Source organism: Xyrauchen texanus, chromosome 3 (genome assembly GCF_025860055.1).
Source record: "Xyrauchen texanus isolate HMW12.3.18 chromosome 3, RBS_HiC_50CHRs, whole genome shotgun sequence".
Lineage (NCBI taxonomy): Eukaryota > Metazoa > Chordata > Actinopteri > Cypriniformes > Catostomidae > Xyrauchen > Xyrauchen texanus.
The window spans coordinates 708,748-728,537 of NC_068278.1; the positions used below are offsets into that span (position 1 = coordinate 708,748).

General features: G+C 43.7%; 1 protein-coding gene across 1 annotated transcript in view; it reads right to left on the reverse strand.

Annotated features, from left to right (window-relative positions):
- Positions 1-19,790, reverse strand: part of LOC127633152 (astrotactin-2-like) — an 875,437-nt gene that overhangs the window by 99,258 nt on the left and 756,389 nt on the right. The window contains exon 19 of the mRNA XM_052112037.1: positions 16,558-16,706. Within this exon, the coding sequence (XP_051967997.1) occupies positions 16,558-16,706 (149 nt within the window). The remainder of the gene's footprint in view (positions 1-16,557; positions 16,707-19,790) is intronic.

Here is a 19,790-nt window from a genome sequence, read left to right on the forward strand (position 1 = left end):
TAATATTGTGGATGAAGGTTTAAAAGATGTAATGTGCATTGCAATGAATACGCATCCTTTGGGGACTAGTTATTTCAAATAGTCAAACTCCCAATTAGACTTTGTGAAACATTTCATGTTATTTGCATCAGTGCTATTTTAGTGCATTTCTGTCATTATATTGTGGAAAGCTTTATTTGGAAAATGTTAATACACTTTTATTTTTACATTTTGTTATCTTTTCTAAAAGGAAATAAATGCATTTTAACAGGAAAAGAAGCATATAAAGAGTAAAATTTCTGCACTTTCAAAATCTGCGATTAATCATGTTTCATTTTGAAATAATTAATTCTTCTACAAAATTTGACAAATATTTAGCAATTAGTCCACTTGAATACACTATGTGTAGGTAACTTTTAAATATGGGTGTAAAAAAAATGGCAGCAGCAGCCAAATATTTAGCAGAGTTTAAGGTTTAATTACCAAAAGAAAGCCCAGTGGAGACAATACTATGCATGATACATTATGAGGTCCAGCTTGTAAGCTTTGAGCTAAACTCTGGAACATTACATATCCACATTACAGAAGTGAAAATTCCATGTTGTTATGCTGCATAAAACGGGTCTGACTGGCTTTGCCGTTTAAAAACCTTGCACTTTTTGGAACTTGTCATATGCCACATGAGTTAATAGCTATCACATGATCTGCTGGCATAATATTTTGGCACCAGTCTTCCTTACCTAAAGTTATAAACGCAGTGACTTAATTTGACATCCAATTGAAGCAGACCAAATGTGACGTAAACCCAGGGGTCTAGATCCTGCCTCTGCTTGCTATTTAACATAATAAACTAAATAGATTAAAGAAAAATTATAATAATTTCAACATCAGTACATGCACTGAGATGATTGGATCTGTGGGTGTGTCTGCAGTTGATATTTGTATGTGTATGTGTTTTAAACATAATTATACTTGCTCAAGTGCTCAAGCGTTCATTGTATAAGTTAAGTATCTGCATGAATGCCTTCTTACTTATCAATAAATCCAACGAAAATGCATTGATGCGTGTTTAGCCTCACCTTTTTATTACCACTTGCTTTTCTGGGAGTGTGTACGTGCGAAAGTGTATGTGTGTGTGTGTCTGTGTGTCTGTGTGTGTAGTGAATAAAGGAGCTACACTTGGCTTCCTGCCTGTACTCCAATCTGCTGATGGCCCCATTCGTGATGCCAGGGGAAGCAGGAGCCATTTTTAGCAATGAGGTCATTCTTAATAAAGCAAACAAAGCGAGTCAGCTGAGGCTCTCCAAATATTTACCAGCACTCATCCTCAAGACACCCTTTTATCTCCTTTTAATTGTATCTACCTTCAAAACGGGCTTATCCACAAGCATCAGAACTTGGGGTTTGGGCTCCTCTCAAAGGCAATGGCGAAATTGTTATGTAAACAAAAGGATAGCCCTCCGAGACGGAGCGAATGTCTGACCCTGGATGACTGGATGGGAGGAGAAAAAGGTGTCAGACGGTGACGGATTCCCAGTAAGCCACCTGCTGTGATGAGAGGATGAAATGGAGATGAAGAATAAAGGATCAAATGTCCTACTGTGCACCGTCTGACAGCAGAGAAATATTACTTCATTGGCATGTGGCAGCCGGTTCCCTGTCCCTGTCCCTGTCCCTGTCTCTGTCTCTCTCTCTCTCTCTCTCTCTCTCTCTCTCTCTCTCTCTCTCTCTCTCTCTCTCTCTCTCTCTCTCTCTCTCTCTCTCTCTCTCTCTCCTGTTCAACTCTTACACACACTTACATTCTCTTTTCCCTCGCCTTACATCTTCCAGACTTCTATTGTTTCCGTGGAGATGAACAGTGGGAGATATTCACACTCTGGCACCCTTTTTCGTTGTTAATTAGCAAATTTGAAAGATGCACACTTTTTCTTCAAAGCTGTCAGTTAAGCAGGAGCAATAGCTCGCCCAAATAAAGCAATAAGCCCTGTGAAGCCATGTTTTACAGTGACTTTAGAACAGCTAAGGGGCGTTGTTAAGCACAACGCTGAGCAGAGTGCCTAAAACCCCCTTAGCTGTTCTTAATTCACTGTAAAACACGGCTTCACTGGGCTTATTGCTTTTATACAAGGGTTACTCCATAAAAATATGTATTTCTATATTTATTTTATTCATAAAATAAACACCAGCAAAAAAATATATAATGATATAGCACAGTTATTCCTCTGCCAAGCAATGTAGTTCCAAAGAGGATGCCAAGCAACACACGCAGCAACAAAGACAGTGAAGAACACGGCTCAACCAATCAGAATCAAGGACCGGAAACTATCCATTTTATAAATAACATTTATCTTGAAATCGCCATTAATTGTGCAATTGCTTAAGCATTGATCAAAAAAGTTAGCACTCTAATTGTGCAGTCCAATAGGCAAGGTTATTGCTCCAGCATCATCTCTCCTCGTAGTTTGGGCACCAGAAAGATTGCTGGGAAGATTCACATTTATGCCCCGTCACTAACATGATTTCTCTCACCTCTAGGCTAGCATCAGAACGTTTTTGTACAGTCATGCTTCGCAGGCAGTGGTTGGTGTAGATTGTTTCAGTGCCAGCTGCTTTACAAATTCGTGGCAACATAGAACCAAGGAAGTTCACCCCCATAGGCTCTCTAGTGTACCTAACATTAGGAGAAAGAAAAATGTTGCCTTGTAACCTGTTGCATTGTAGCTGTTGTCACTTGACAGCAATATCTTTTTTTTCTTGTTACAGTGTGGAGTATCCAAGCTACACTGTAACAAAAAATATTGCTGGCAAATGACAGCATGACTACTGAAAGGTGTGCACAAAATGCAACAAATAAAAAAGTTAACTGAAGTTTAACTAACCATACAGCTTTGGAGTAGTTTGTCCACTTTGTATGGAGATAAAAAGCTGGTGGATTGGCCAGCAGCAACGAGAGGTATTTCTCCAATGAGGTGAAAGGACATAGAGGATTCACTGACTGCTCAAACATAAATCCCCTTAGGCTTTCTTTGTTTCTATCGCTGGCATCTTTGTAGTTTTTTTCTGCATCTGTTGAATAACATTGTTACATTCTTCTAACCATTCTCATCCTGGCGGATGATAAAAGGTTCAGGCTTCAGTTGGCAGTTGCCCTCTTTAGCTCTGCATCCCATATGCAGCTGTACCATCAAACCAGAATTTGTTGACAAGACCCTCAGGTGTATTTGGATTCAGTGTTGCAGACTGCTTGATTTTCTTAAAGTCTGCCTATGTTAACGCAGGATGGTGGGATGTTTTGTCACGTCATTCTCTGCGAAGATTTTTCACTACTCCAACAAAAATGGTGTTGCTAAGATAAACTCGGGATCTTTCAACAGACACCAGGATCGGCTGATCGGTGGATCATTTATGTATCAGTTAAGCCCCGCACGTAGGCTGACATAACTGCTGAAACTGTAGGGTTCAGCTTTCCCGTTTTTCACAGTGGCATAAAACAGACAGAAAGCCTGGTTTAGGTAAATTTTGGTTATTGTTTTAAAATCAATAGCCTTTCAGAGTGTCTGCTTTGTTTTCGTCTTTCTCTGTCCTGTCCATATCTTTCCATCACTCATCCATGCTTACACCACCCTTTATGTAAAAATGTACAACAAAATCTGTCATTTTGGAACAATTTCTTTGGCGCAATAATACTGAATTGTTTTACGGAATCACAAACGGCAGTTGCGCAGTAATACTGATGTAATGCGCTCACAGGGGTATGTTTGTTGAGTAATTTACAATGGCTTTGAACGCGGCTCAACCAATCGGAATCAAGGACCAGAACTATCTGTTTTAGAATTAAGAATTTAGAACAACACATGTGGTCTTGCAACTGTGAAGTCCCGATGCAAAGCAAAGCAATACCTAGTGTATATGAGACTAGTGCATATGTCATATGTCAGTATTCATTCTGTATGTTTTACAAACGCTAAATGCTATTCTTGTCCGTCATGTATGCATGCATTCAAAAACCTTTTAACAGCTGTTTTAAAGCATTTGACCGCAGATGTGAAATTTGGTAGGCAGAAACACAAAATGAAAAAATTAAATAAAAGCAAAAATAAATAAATACAATAATAGATACATCAGGGCTAAAAGCACACCTTATGGAAAACGTCTAGGTTACGAATGTAACCTCCATACCCGGATGGAGGGAATGAGATGTTGTGTTGGAGAAGCGACACTAGGGGTCTCTCTTGAGCACCGAATATACCTCTGATCTATGAAAAAAGGCCAATGAGAAGTTGGCAGCTAGTATTTGCATACCCCGCCCCTGGACATATGGGTACAAATGCGAGGCAAATACTAGAGTTCATTCAGGATTTTTCTGAGGAGCCGGAAATGGTCCGGCCACTACAGCGGCTCGGCGGTGTGGCCGGGAAGGACACAACATCTCGTTCCCTCCATCGGGGAACGGAGGTTACATTCGTAACCTAGACGTTCCCCTTCTGTCGCTCTCTCCACGTTGTGTCGGAGAAGCGACACTAGGGGTCCAATTTAAATTACGCCATGCGCTGAGCCGTGTACGTGGTCTGACACAGGAGCGGGCAGGTGTTTTTTACGTGCCAGACGACCAGCTGTATTAGACTGCACGTACCCTTCCCTAATGCCCCACCAAAGTCGTCGGAATCCTTTTGGTTATCCTGACAGGGGAACAAGGCGACGCTTGCCAACCTGGGAACGGGCCAAGCCTGGCTGGGCCTCTTTTCTCTCTATGTTTCTTGCATAGAGCAATAGACAGCTGGGGCCCTTACACGCACTGAGGGATGGGGGTCTTACCCAATTTCCTATTCTTTCAGGGGGAAAAGACCCTGCGGAGACCACCCCTACCCAGCTGGGGAGGTAAGGTGGTGAATACATCAAATGTGTTTTTAGGTGACACGTGGAAGAGGCGCGGTGGTAGATCCAGCCTCAGCAAGGGGGAGTTGCTAACTGCCTAAGTAAAATGTTGGTCCGCTCATAAGGGGACCGTATCACGGAAAATACACACAGGGGGAGTCCGCATAGGAGTCCTCACCCTGTGGAGCACCTATTCCAGTACAGGGTAGATTTGAGTACCCGCAGTGGATTGGGTCGGCAAGTTCCTTGCCAAGTGGGAGGAATCGACCAGGGATTCGAGTTGAGTGGAATCTCCTGGGAACAAATACACACAGTTTTACCTCAACCGAGGGAAAGTGCGCTATATGCAAGTGATTCACCCGGCCAGCCCATCAGCGTGTTACAGAGTTAGTAAAGGTGCTGGGTGTTGCCCAATCCGCTGCTCTACAAATGTCTGCCAGGGAGGTACCCCTGGCCAGTGCCCACGAAGACACAACACTCCTTGTCGAGTGAGCTCGTCCCCGCAAGGGGGGGGCACGGCCTGAGTGTGATAAGCCAATGAAATGGTATCTACTACCCAGTGGGAAAGCCTCTGTTTGGAGACAGCGTTTCCTTTCCGCTGTCCCCCAAGGCATACAAAGAGCTGCTCAGAGTGTCTAAAGCTCTGCGTGCAGTCCAGATAGGTACGCAAAGCACGTACCAGACACAGCAACAATGGGGCTGGGTCTGACTCCTCCCAGGGCAGTGCTTGCAGGTTCACTACCTGGTCTCTAAAGGGAGTGGTAGGAACCTTGGGCACATAGCCTGGTCATGGTCTTAGGATCACATGAGTGTCTGCCGGACCGAACTCCAGGCAAGTGTCGCTGACAGAGAACCCTTGCAGGTCCCCGACCCTCTTGATGGAGGCGAGCTCGATCAGCAGGGCAGTCTTAAGCGAGAGGGCCCTGAGTCCAACTGATTCTAGCGGCTCGAAGGGAGGTCTCTGGAGGCCCGTGAGGACTACCGAGAGGTACCAGGAGGGGAACAGGCTTGGCCGGGAGGGATTTAACCTCCGGGCGCCTCTTAAGAACCTGATGATTAAGTCGTGCTTACCCAGGGACTTGCCGTCTACTGCATCGTGTTGGGCCGCGATAGCAGCAACATACACCTTCAAGGTGGACGGGGACAGCCTCCCCTCCAAAATCTCCTGCAGGAATAGGAGCTCTGACCTAACTTTGCGAACAAGCGCCACTTCAGGGCATAAAGCTGCCTGGTGGAAGGGGCTCTGGCTTGGTTGATCGTGTCTACGACAGTAGGTGGTAGGCCAGCTAGATCTTCCGCGTTCCGTCCAGGGACCATACGTGGAGTTTCCAGAGGTCTGGATGCGGATGCCAGAGTGTGCCCTGCCCCTGAGAAAGAAGGTCCTTCCTCAGGGGAATTCGCCAGGGAGGGGCTGTCGCGAGGAGTACGAGGTCCGAGAACCACGCCCGGGTGGGCCAGTATGGAGCCACTAGTGTGATTTGATCCTCATACTCCCTGACCTTGCACAGCACCTGTGCAAGAAGGCTCACTGGGGGAAATGCGTACTTGCGCAGCCCCATGTGCCAGCTGTGTGCCAGCGCGTCTGCCCTGAGGGGAGCCTCTGTCCGGCCATACCAGAGACATACTCGGGAGGCAAGCAGGACCTGAGTCGCTGCTGGCTCCAAAGGAGGAGACGACGGGCGAGTCGTGACATGTGGCGGGAGCGTACGCCAACTTGCCAATTTATGTAGTGCCGCAGTGGTGCCGTCTGACCTGATTAGGACATGTTTGTCTCGAATTAACAGGAGAAACTGTCGCAGGGCAAAGAAAACAGTCAAAAACTCTAGGCAATTGATATGCCAAATTTGCAAGTGCAAATTTTGGAGTGCCTTGGCCCGGTGGACTTGCAGGAGGGGGCCATGGCGTGCAGGGTGAGAGTGGTCTGGGACCGCTCTACCGCCGAGGGTAGTGAGAGCGGAGGAGCGAGGAAGCCTGGCTTGCTCAGCTCGTCATGCACGTCCGGGAAGAAAGACTGGCGGCTGTGAGCGGCGCACATGCCCGTGGAACCAATCAAATAGCCGTGAGGGGGAGGGGGACGGGATTTTCCGGTCCAACCTCACGCTCGCAGTACCCAGGGAAGCATATCGGACCTCTGTGCATCAGGCTCAGACTGGGGGCGCAGATCCGAAGGTGGCGGTGCAGACGAGCCATCGACATCATAAGTCGCTGTAACGCTCTCCGATGCAGCGGTGATTATCGTCATCCAATTCCGGGAGCTCAAGGGACCAGAAAGCCGGCCGCAAAGCGGGCCGCATTCATCCCGAGCTCAGATGGGAGCAAGCAAGCGTGCCGGGGAGGCAGGGGGTTCGCGGAAATTTACCCGGCGAACACAGCTCGTCATTTTCCCCAAATCGCCTCCATCGCCCGCGGCGCCTGCCTCAATCCCGTAGGAAAGAGGCGAGGTGCAGGGGGGCGGCTGAAGTGGCTTTCTCTCATGACAAAAGAATCCGCGACAGCAATGCTGCCTCAGCCATGTTCTCGCACTGAGAATATAACCCATTGGAGAGAAATCGCTCATCCCGAGCTCGGACGGAAGCCAGCAAGCATGCTGGGGAGGAGGGTGGTTCGCGGGGATTTACCCGGTGAACACAGCCCGTCATGGTCCCCAAATCGCCTTCATTGCCCGTGGCGCCTGCCCCAATCCTGTAGGAAGGAAGCGAGGCACGGGGGGGGGTGGCTGAAGTGGCTTTCTCTCATGACAAAAGAAAGCCTACGACCGCAATGCTGTCATGGCTATGTTCTCGCCCTGACATACATAGACCATTCATAAAAATGCTGCCTGCGTGTAATCGCAGCCCAGGTATGCCAGGCAGCTTTTATCACCGTCGGAGGCGGGGAGAAATAAACCGCATCCAGAAACTACACAGAGGCGGAAACATGTCTTTAAAAAGACGCGTCCTGAAAAGGACGTTCAACGCCGCTGTGTATTGCTCTTTTAGAGAAAATCACTATTTTAAACAACTCTCTTAGAGTTTGGGTTTCTGCACTGTCGAAGTGCCCAGGGGCAATTGCATTGTAATGCGGCATCAATCCAGCAGCATACAGAGCGTCAGAGAAATACTGGAACTGGTGTGATCTCACGCTAACATCATGCATAACCATCGGCTGCAACTTCATTGGCCTTTTTTCATAGATCAGAGGTATATTCGGTGCTCAAGAGAGACCCCTAGTGTCGCTTCTCCGACACAACGTGGAGAGAGCGACAGAAGGGGAACTATTTTTTTCTGGTCACAAAGCAATATTAATTGAATATTGGAGCAACATAATTTGTGTAAAAATAAATAATAATGAAAGGTTTTGTTTAAAATTAATTTAAAAAAAAAAACATTACTGTGATTTATAGTAATATAGTTTAGATATAGAGGCAATAGTTATATGGCTAAATATTTAAAATTATGCAAATACTTTTGAGAGAGCAAAATAATTGTTTGTTTTTTTGTAACATTAAGACAATGCTTATTCAAAATAGTCACTTATTATTATTTTCAATATACAAGGGCTGTTTAGCCCCAGCAACAAGGGGGCATTTTTGAACTGGTTTGAACTGGTTCAAAAGTTTTTTTTGATTTAATTTTCCAGAGATATGGAATTAGTCCTATTCAGTTTATTGAATAGTTTTTCTTGGGGAAGTTTTACGTTCATAAAAGTAAGTAACATAACATTAAACATTTGCTATTGTTGTATCAAAGAGGATTTTATAATTATTTTGAATCTCTAAAATATCAAGACAGGAGAGAATAATTTAATGCACATGGCTGCAGCTTGTAAGCATGTAAGCTTATATTTATTGATATAATTTAGCAACAATCGGTCTAACAGTGATATTTATACCTGCAGAAGTGTGGCTGTGTGTATTTTATAAAATAAATTGCAATTATATGGCGGTATGTTTTTTAAATACATTTTACAGTGTTCTAAGCACCTGTAACCATCAATGTGTCTGAATCATGTTTATTTGTTTTTTAAAGACTTAAAACCATGTTTTTTTTTTTTTTTTTTTTTTTGCTGTAGTTATATGTGTGCTTTGTTTTTAAGAGGTTCTTCATAAAATTATCTAATGCTTTATTGTCAGGGTGTTGCTTGAAATTATTTAATAAAAATAAATTTTCAAAAGTGAGTTATTCCTTTATCCCATCTATCAATGCCATGAATTTTTCAAATAATAATTTGTAAAACTACATGTCTATAAAAACAATGTATTAAATGAAGTCTTGAAGTCTTTCCCAAATGCACACTTTTACCACTCATGCACCCTCATGGACTTGCTGACAAGCGCCACATCGGTCTGCACTCGCTTACATCACCAAAGTCTGCACTCAGCCATTTGGGAAAGGGCTGTACATTGCAACAACTTTTTAAGTTCTAAAATATTAGATATATTTACTTGATAATGAACCTTTAGACAATGGCCTCATAGATCTGGAAATTTTTGCTGTCCATGCTGTCCCAACAAACAGGTGTTTAGGAAAGTGCTGTAGTATTTTTTGTTGATATATAATGTTTTGGGAGAAAAATTATCAAAAGTGCCTTTAAACCCATTGTACCCTTTCCACCAAATAAATAAATAAATATATAAATACAAACTAAAAACACACATCAACATCTAAGTGATAACCACTTAAATTTGTAGCACATATGGGAAATAATTATTTAATGTCAGGCAGTACTGAAGCCAAAGACTAATTGTTTAAATTAATCACAAATTAGATCTCCTTACTCAGTTGTTTCTACTAGAAAAAGATTAAACAAAAAGCAAAAATTTCAGATGTTTTCTCCTGAGAAGGGTACTCCAGTAATGTCACAATTGTCTCCATTAAAGTTTCAGAAGTGATCTCAAAGCAATCTCTAACTGTGCTCAGATTTGACAAAATGCCAAAGCCTGAGATCTCAAAAAGTCAACGATGTCAACATAAACTCCCAACAGTTCTCTTCAAATGATATACTCATATACTAAGTATATCATGGAATATTTATTTGTACTGAATAACAAGTGTGGTAATGCTGAGTTTTTACAGATCTCCAATCAGTTATTATACTAATGATCTCCAAGTATTTGCTTTATGAGAAAAGCAACACACACACACACACACACACACACACACACACACACACACACACACGTTGTGTTTCCATGTTTTATGGGGACTTTCCATAGACATAATGGTTTTTATACTGAACAAACTTTATATTCTATCCCCTAAACCTAACACTACCCCTAAACCTAACCCTCACAGAAAACATTCTGCATTTTTACATTTTCAAAAAACATAATTTAGTATGATTTATAAGCTGTTTTCCTCATGGGGACCGACAAAATGTCCCCACAAGGTCAAAAATTTCGGGTTTTACTATCCTTATGGGGACATTTGGTCCCCACAAAGTGATAAATACACGCTCACACACACACACACACACACAGAGAGTTTTCAGTAGTGAAGTACATAACCTCGACCTTACCATTAGCTCCACTCTTCTCCAAAATGGTAACCTTCAAAAACATTAAATATGACAGAAACTATTCTCAATGCCAACATAACATAACATTAAACAATAACAAGTCACATAGATGGATTGTACACAAAGAATTTAAGTTGAGACCAAATGTTAAAAATTGCGTTTCATTAGATTGTTTTAAATAAGTTAATTGAATAAGCATTAAAAATCACATTGATTGAACACCATCCGTTAGAAGCCTAAATCCATTTGAACATTTCAAAGCAATGTGATCATATCACATTTTGATGACTGTGTTGACTATCACGTGGACTTTACACAATATAACTATGTTCTCATCTCAAACATATTGTATTAAGTTGATTTCAAATGTACTGGTTAAGTATTTTCAATAGAGATGCTTTCCCTTGATTTCAGCGTACTGTGCATCAATAATTGATTCAATTGTGTCTATTTTTATTTGTTCCTAAGGAATTTAAAGAGGAATGTTTGAGACTTTAAAGAAGTCTATACTTTAACGGAAACATAACATTAACTCCTATAAGTCTCCTGAGCTATGAAACAGCAGCCTCTGAGCAATTACATTGTATTAAAATTCCAACGCATATATGACAAAAGTGCATTACGTCAGTATATATTATGCGTGTTTCACAATTACCGGCCTTGTATGAATGCTTTGGAAAAAAATGTAAGTGGCTGGCCCTAATTCAAATAGGAATAATTGAAAGTTAAATCAGCTGAGAGGGGAGAATGCGAGTGCCAAATGCAGCGCAGGTCTTGGCTTGTGTCCCTACTGAAACAATCCTTCTATCTGCCATAAAGCAACATTCAAATTAAAACACTTTTCCTTTGAGAATAGGAGTGTTTCATGCTATCGTACAAGGCATAAAAACAAAATTCCAATACTATACATCTTCACTTAGTTTAAAATTCATTGTTCCTTTTACTTGTTAGATGATTGTTAGACACTTCTATTCAACCAGACATGGTATAACCACATTTTCTACAATGTAAAAGGAAGCCATTTACATATATATTCAAAGTCTACACTACATTTTCTGTACAATAAAACTCATTTTGTGACAAATTTGTAATTCTTTCATATTCGGAGTGTGAGGTCCGAGAAACAAGTCTGGGTGAGCCAATACACCACCACGAGGGTGACATGTTCCTCGTCCTCCCTGACCTTGCACAGAACCTGTGCAAGTAGGCTCACTGGGGGAAACCCGTATTTGCGCAGCCCCCGGAACCAGCTGTGTGCCAGCGTGTCTGTACTGAGTGGAGCTCCCGTCAGGGCATACCAGAGCAGGAACAGGTCTACCATTGTGTCTTTGAGCAAGGCACTTAACTCCAGTTTGGGGATTGTCCCTGTAATAAGGGCTCTGTAAGTCGCTTTGAATAAAAGCGTCTGCCAAATGCGTAAATGTAAATGTTTGGTGAAGGTGGGTCATTTTTTACCCTTAGGAAAAGGGGAGTATACAGAATGTTAAGACTACACAAGGGTTAACCTGAACTGCTTGCTGTAATAATTCACGAGGTTCCCACTTAGTTTCTGACACTTGAATCATGCCTTCATCGATTTGATTGATCTCATATGACATTGACTAGCAGTCAACAATTAGACAGCAGTGCATAATGGACTGCAGTAGAACATCAACAAGGTTATGAAATATTATGATGGGGGTGGGGGTCAAACTAGGTTGGATTTGTTTGGTTTTGTCAACTTGCAACCAATCCTGTAACCATAATTGTGTTCCACTAGATTTCTGATCCCATAATTTACTCGATATCTGTTCGGATATAATTTTTTGGGGCTTGTCGATAATTCTAAAAGATGACACATCCTCTGCTCCCATTGTACCAGAACATCCCAGCCAAGAGGTGTCTTAATGTCTAGGTTTAAATCTTTAGCACCTTGCTAGATGGAAAGGTGTGGTGGACTGAAGGACTAAACCTGGTCTGTAAAAAGTCTACATTTCGTCTGTCTTACGTTATTAGATTCTTCTTACCCAAGGTCTGTCTCACTAGTTATGACTGCCAATTAGACGTGCCAAGGAGAAGCGATCTATCTACAGGAGTCTGCAGTTGTATGTAAGTGTGTTTATTTCATTGTTTTTAACGTTGTTATAGTGGTATTCATTGCTAGATCAGGTGCTGTTTGTTTACTGTCTTGAATGCGGGTCGCTTAGACGTGTGTTTGGTGTGTGTGCGCTATATTTGTGTTGACTTGTCCCATAGTATTCGCTGATAGAATTGTTAGACTTGTCACATAATATTAATTGCTAGATTTGTTTAAACTTGTCACGTAGGATTCGTTGCTAGATTAGCTTAGAATTCGGGTTGGTCATCCTGTGTGTGTGTAAAACTATCGTCGTTTTAATGTCTGCAAACAGTGCTTCACTTGTTTTAGAGTATTATTTATTGCTAAAGTGCAGCATAATTTATTTGCGCTGTACAGAATTTGCGTTTGTTCCCGCACAACCCTGAGTTTCGGTTTCGGGTGACCACGTGACTAGCTTTGTTGTGCTAAGGAGCATTAAGGCGTGGCTGCTTTTTTTCACTGAACGGCTCGTAAAAGTGGTTATTTATTGGACTTAATGCTGATGCAGAAGCGGCAGTGGAAGTGGTGGCCCTCGTGTATAGCCCTACTCGTGTGAAGACCTACTCGGGTAAAGACCAGCGAGTCTACCTGTGCGAGTCCACCGAGCAAGGACACTGACAAGGCTCCACTCACCAAAGAACTTAAGTATTTTTCTATTCTATCTCTTTATTATTTTTACCTATACATACATACATACTAACATGTCTAGTTCATTAATAACACATGCCTTCAAGCACATCCCTGTTATCTATTGTAGACCGTTCACAAGATACAGATGCAAGTCAAAACGCAACCCACACAACCTACGGCCGCTTTGCACTTCAACACCTGCTTCACTCTCGTTCTCAGTTGGACTCTGGAACTGCCAGTCTGCTGTGAACAAAGCTGCCTTCATCCCAGCTTTCACCACACAGTCCACCCTCAGCATCCTGTCACTGACGGAGACATGGATACGTCCTGAGGATACAGCAACACCTGCTGCTCTCTCCAACAACTTCTCCTTCTCCCACACCCCTCGACATACTGGTAGGGGTGGGGGAACAGGTTTGCTCATTCATAATAACTGGACTTTTTCACCACAGGCTTCACTATGTAACAATACATCTTTTGAATTCCATGCCATTACTACAATGCAACCCACAAAATTACATGTTGTTGTCATCTATCGCCCCCCAAGTCAGCTGACAAGCTTTCTTGAGGAATTGGATGTCCTGCTGTCCTCCTTGCCAGAGGATGGCAGGCCACTTGTGGTTCTTGGCGATTTCAACATACACCAAGACAAACCCCAGGCCATTGAACTGAATACTCTTCTGGCCTCATTTGACTTGGAACACACTCAGACACACTTAGCTCTACTTTAACAACCTGTTTAGACAACATCTGTCCTCTCTCCTCTAGACCAGCACGGACTACACCACCCAGCCCCTGGCTGTCTGACGTCCTTCGTGAACATCGGACTGATCTCAGGGCAGCTGAGAGGAGATGGCGGAAATCTAAAGATCCAGCTGATCTAGGTAAATATCAGCTTCTGCTTGCAACTTTTTCAAATAACGTTAAAACTGCAAAAACTTCATATTACCAGACCAAGATCAACAGCACCACAGACACTCGTAGCTTGTTTAGAACATTTAACACACTTCTCTGCCCTCCCCCTCCACCACCTGACACATCACTGACAGCAGATGTATTCGCCACATTTGTACTGATAAGGTTACAGCCATCAGCAATACATTCACTGCACCACACCCTGTCAAACACCTGGCTCCTGTATGCCACCCTTCTTTCCCTATGTTCTCTCCTTTAACTGACACTGAGGTCTCTAAACTCCTCCTCTCCAACCACCCCACAACCTGTTCCCTTGACCCCATTCCGTCACACCTTCTCCAGGCCATCTCTCCGTCCATCCTACCGGCACTTACACACATAATTAACACATCCCTTCTTGCAGGCACTTTTCCCACTACATTTAAGCAGGCTCGAGTAACCCCACTGCTGAAAAAACCTGCACTTAAACCCACACAGATAGAACACTACAGACCAATCTCTCTCATCCCAAAAACACTTGAAAGGGTAGTTTCAATCAGATCTCCGCCAATCTCTCACAGAACAAGCTGCTGGATGACAATCAGTCAGGCTTCAAAAGTGGACACTCCACCGAGACTGCCCTGCTGTCTGTCATTGAGTCGCTGAAACAGGTGAAAGCTGAATCCAGATCATCCGTTCTGATTCTGCTGGACCTTTCTGCTGCCTTTGACACAGTCAACCATCAGATCCTACTGTCCACCCTCTCTTAACTGGGCATCACTGGAACTGTGCTTGACTGGTTCAACTCTTATCTCTCAGAAAGGTCCTTTGAGGTAGCCTGGAGAGGGGAAGTATCCAAGCCACACCAGTTACTTACTGGGGTACCTCAGGGATCAGTGCTTGGGCCACTTCTCTTCTCCATATACACAACATCACTGGGACCCATCATCCAGTCACATGGTTTCTCTTACCACTGCTACACTGATGACACGCAACTCTACTTGTCTTTCCAGCCCAACGACACCACAGTGACCGCTCGAATCGCTGCCTGTCTGGCAGACATCTCAGCCTGGATGAAGGAACACCACCTCAACCCAGCCAAGACCGAACTCCTTGTCTTTCCAGCCAACCCTGCTGTTGAACACAACATCACCGTGCAGCTGGGTCTAACTACAGTTTCACCTTCTAAAACGGTCAGAAATCTAGGGGTAACCATTGATGATGAGCTAAATTTCACAGACCACATTTCAAAAACTGCAAGATCATGTAGATTTACACTCTACAATATCAGGAAGATAAGACCCTTCCTCTCTGTACATGCCACACAACTGCTTGTTCAGTCCCTTGTCATAACTAGACTGGACTACTGTAATGCTCTCATTGCAGGCCTTCCTGCATGTGCTATTAGACCTCTCCAAATGATCCAGAATGCAGCAGCACGTCTGGTCTTTAATGAACCTAAGAGACCACATCTTACACCACTTTTTGTCTCTCTCCACTGGCTGCCGGTTCATGCACGTATTAAATTCAAGGCCCTGATGCTGGCATACAAAACAGTCACTGGGTCTGCTCCAGCATACCTAAAAACATTTATGCAGAGCTACGTTCCCACCAGAAGCCTGCGGTCGGCTAAGGAACGTCGCCTTGTCGTACCAAAACAAAGTGGCACCAAAACACTTTCCCGGACTTTCAGTTTCATCATACCACATTGGTGGAATGACCTTCCCAACTCAATCCGGGAAGCTAACTCACTCTCTATCTTCAAAAAACGGCTAAAAACACATCTTTTCCAAAAGCACTTAACCGGTCACAAAAAAAAAAAAAAAAAAAAAAAAGAAAATTACATTTCTTGTTGCACTTAAATCTGTTTTGTATACCATTCTGATGATAGTGAAACTTTGTAATATGGCACTTTTTGTACCATTTTCTCCCTAAGATGATTCGCTGATGTTTTTCCTCTTTTGTAAGTCGCTTTGGATAAAAGAGTGCCAAATGAATAAATGTAAATGTAAATGTAAATTACAGAAGCTGTTAGTAACCGTCTCCTTTTTCCTCAAACATATCTGCCTCTGGTCCTGTGACCCTGAAATAGATGCGCCATAGGAGCTTAACGAGATTTGACAAGATCAACAAGACTATCAGTTATGTATTACAGACTCTGCCTGAGGGCTACAAGGACAATGTCACTGTAGAGCTCTGATGGAACTGTAGTTTCCTAGCACTGGGAAATTAGATTTCCAAATTGATCACAGACGTAATAATAGTACATTCACATCTAAGTGAATGGAACCATCTCATAAGACTGGAGATGGTCCATTAGACCAAAGACAAAGTAGTGAAAATTAAAAATATCTAGTCTATGTGCAACAGTCAAGGCTGTGTAGAAGAGAAAAAAAAACAGTCTTAAATGATGCCAGAACATTATATGCACTACCCACTTAAATACAACGAGATGAAGTTCCCACTAATTTGGCACCGAAAACATCATATAAAGTTGTTTTGGCACAGATTTTATTTAAAACTGTATTTAAAAAGTTTGCCCTGCTCTGCAACAATCTGTACAAACCTGTAAAACTTGTGCTTACCTGTGTAGATTTCTGCTTCCGAAGGGTCCTCCACACGCTTATGCTGAATAATGTAATCTGAAACCTTGTAGCCAATTAGGGGTTCCACGTCGATCCATTCCAGTGCCACCATTGTGCTAGATGGTTCCAGGTGGGGAGCTAGTCTCAACCTGTGAAGATAACGAAACACCATGTTCCACTCTGTCATGTATGTTACTAGGGTTCGACAGAATGGCTCTGTTCCAAATCCTAGTGTGCTGCCTACATAAGCAGCATTTGAAGGCATTACAGGCAGACCCCTGAAGTGAAGGCTGTTAATTAACACAATTAATTGTATATAAATATTTCCTGAGAAAGGCCCCCCAAATAAAAAATTATTGAAATTATAACAATTAAAATAGTTATAAGTATAATATAATATTATAATAAATATAATAATTTGGAATATATGAAAAAAAAAACATAACATTGTGGCATTCATGACTAGTAACGCATTGATACGATTTGTGAATACAAAATGTGGCTTTAGAACTCAATATATTATTTGTTTATTTCCAAATTGTTGGACATAAGCCTATCAATGGTCTATGGTCCACAGCAAGCCATTTTGCAATTTAGTTTGTCAATCTGTTCAAGGTAGACTTAGGGGTTGTTTTGATGGATGTATTCTTGCGTCCCATCTGCACAATTTTGTAAAGCTGGGTGAACACTGTACAATGTCCTTTATGACAGTTGCTTGTCAGATTGGATATATGATATAAGATTGTATGATGCAAGATCTTGGGTAAAAGCCATGGCACACTGTGCAACATTGAGTGTACAATACACATTCTGGCCAAAACTTTGGTCCTAATCTTCCAGATTAACTGCTGATTTTGCACTATGATAAGATACTTTTTTTTTTTACGATCTCGAAATTTGTCTCAGATGCAAAATTGTAGTGTGAACCCGGCTTAATTGTTGGTCTATGTGCAAAAGCGTCAGATGAACGCAACTGGAGCATCTCACTTTGCACAGTATCTTTCTGATTTTCATAGTCTAGCACCATAAATGCTACACATTTAGGACACAGTGTCAAATTAAATGTAGTTTTAGTAGTTGTAGGACTCTTCACATGAAGGACGACAGGAAACACGTCTTCCCTACAAGGTAAGCTTTTTAATTCACGTTGCTCTTTACACTATAACTTTACACACACACACAACACAATAACAGCGCACTGGGTTAGTCTGTCATCTTTCTCCCCTGGAGGCCCACTCGCTGCCCTTTTATGCGGCTCTCCCCGTGCTCACTGAAATTAGAGACAGGTGTTAGACATAATTTAGCTCAGGGTGTAAGCGCCCTTACTGCTTTTCTCTCCCGGACGGGCGCTTGACAATGCCCCCGCTGCCACATACCCCCACCGCCCAACTCAGGCCGGGGCGTCATCCGGCCTGCCTACCACTCCCCCCACCATTTCTGGAGAGGAATTCGGCGACAGCCATCTGCACCCCCGGTCTGTGGACCACCTTGAATTTAAAGGGCTGGAGAGCTAGATACCAACGGGTGATCCGGGCGTTAGTATCTTTCATGCTATGGAGCCACTGCAGTGGGGCGTGATCCGAGCAGAGGGTGAAGGCCCGCCCCAGCAGGTAGTAACGGAGGGTGAGGACCGCCCACTTGATGGCCAAACACTCCTTCTCCACGGTGCTGTACTTAGTCTCCCTTAAGGAGAGCTTCCGGCTAATGTACAGCACCGGCGCCTCCCCTCCACCACCTGCGAGAGTACGGCCCCCAGCCCTCTGTCTGAAGCGTCCGTCTGCAATACAAAAGGGCGAGAGAAGTCAGGTGCATGAAGAAGCGGCCCCCCACAAAGTGCGGCTTTAATCTGCAAAAACGCCTGTTGGAATTGCTCCGACCATTGGACCGGATCTGGAGCCCCCTTTTTAGTGAGGTCAGTCAGCGGGCTGGTGACATCCGAATAATTAGGCACAAACCTCCTATAATAGCCAGCCAGCCCCAGGAACTGCCTCACCCCCTTTTTGGTCTTGGGTCTAGGGCAAGTCGCAATCGCCGCGGTTTTGTCAATTTGGGGATGCACCTGGCCATGACCCAAGTGGAACCCCAGATACCATACCTCCACACGCCCAATTGCGCACTTCTTAGGATTTGATGTGAGCCCCGCCCGCAGCGATCTCAGGATGGCCCTCAGATGTTGCATGTGCCGCTGCCAGTCATTAATATAAATGATTATATCATCTAAATAGGCAGCGGCGTACGCGGTGTGAGGTCTGAGGATCCGATCCATAACACGCTGAAACCGAAAGGAAGTGTCACAAATTGGTGTAATCCAAACGGCGTAGTGAAGGCTGTTTTCTCACGGGACATTGGTGTCAAGGGGATCTGCCAATAACCCTTTGTTAAATCCAAGGTCGAATAAAATCGAGCAGTACCTAACCGATCGAGCAGTTCATCAACACGGGGCATTGGGTACGCATCAAATTTAGACACCGCGTTGACTTTTCTGTAATCCACACAGAATCGAACAGACCCATCACTCTTGGGAACAAGAACAACCGGGCTGGACTAATCACTGTGGGATTCCTCTATTACGCCCATATCAAGCATCGCATCTAATTCATCCCGTACTATTTTCTTCTTATGTTCGGGTAAGCGATAGGGGCGGCAACGTACCACCGCGCCCGGCTCGGTCTCGATGTGGTGCTGTATGATGTTTGTACGACCCGGTAGAGGGGAAAACACATCCGCAAATTCCTTTTGTAATTCGGAAACCTCTGTGAGTTGACGCGGTGAGAGGTGGTCTCCACAAGCAACCGGAGTGTTAAGATTACAGTTTTTGTTTACCTCCGGTCCGAGCTCCGCCCTCTCCGGAACTACCGTGGCCAACGTCACAGAGGCTGCCTCCTCCCTCCACAATTTCAGGAGGTTGAGGTGATAAATTTTGCGTGCACCCCCTCTATCGGTACGTTTAACTTCATAATCGAGATCCCCCACTCGTCGTGTGACCTCAAAGGGTCCTTGCCACTTGGCGAGTAATTTAGAGCTCGATGTTGGGAGTAATACGAGTACCTTATCTCCCGGTGCAAATTCCCGTAGCCGAGCACCCCTGTCATACAGCCGGCATTGGCGTTCTTGAGCTTGGAGCAAATTCTCCTGTTTTAGTCGCCCCAGTGTGTGGAGTTTTGCTCTAAGATCGAGAACGAACTGAATTTCATTTTTGCTATTAGAAGGTCCCTCCTCCCAAGCTTCGCGGA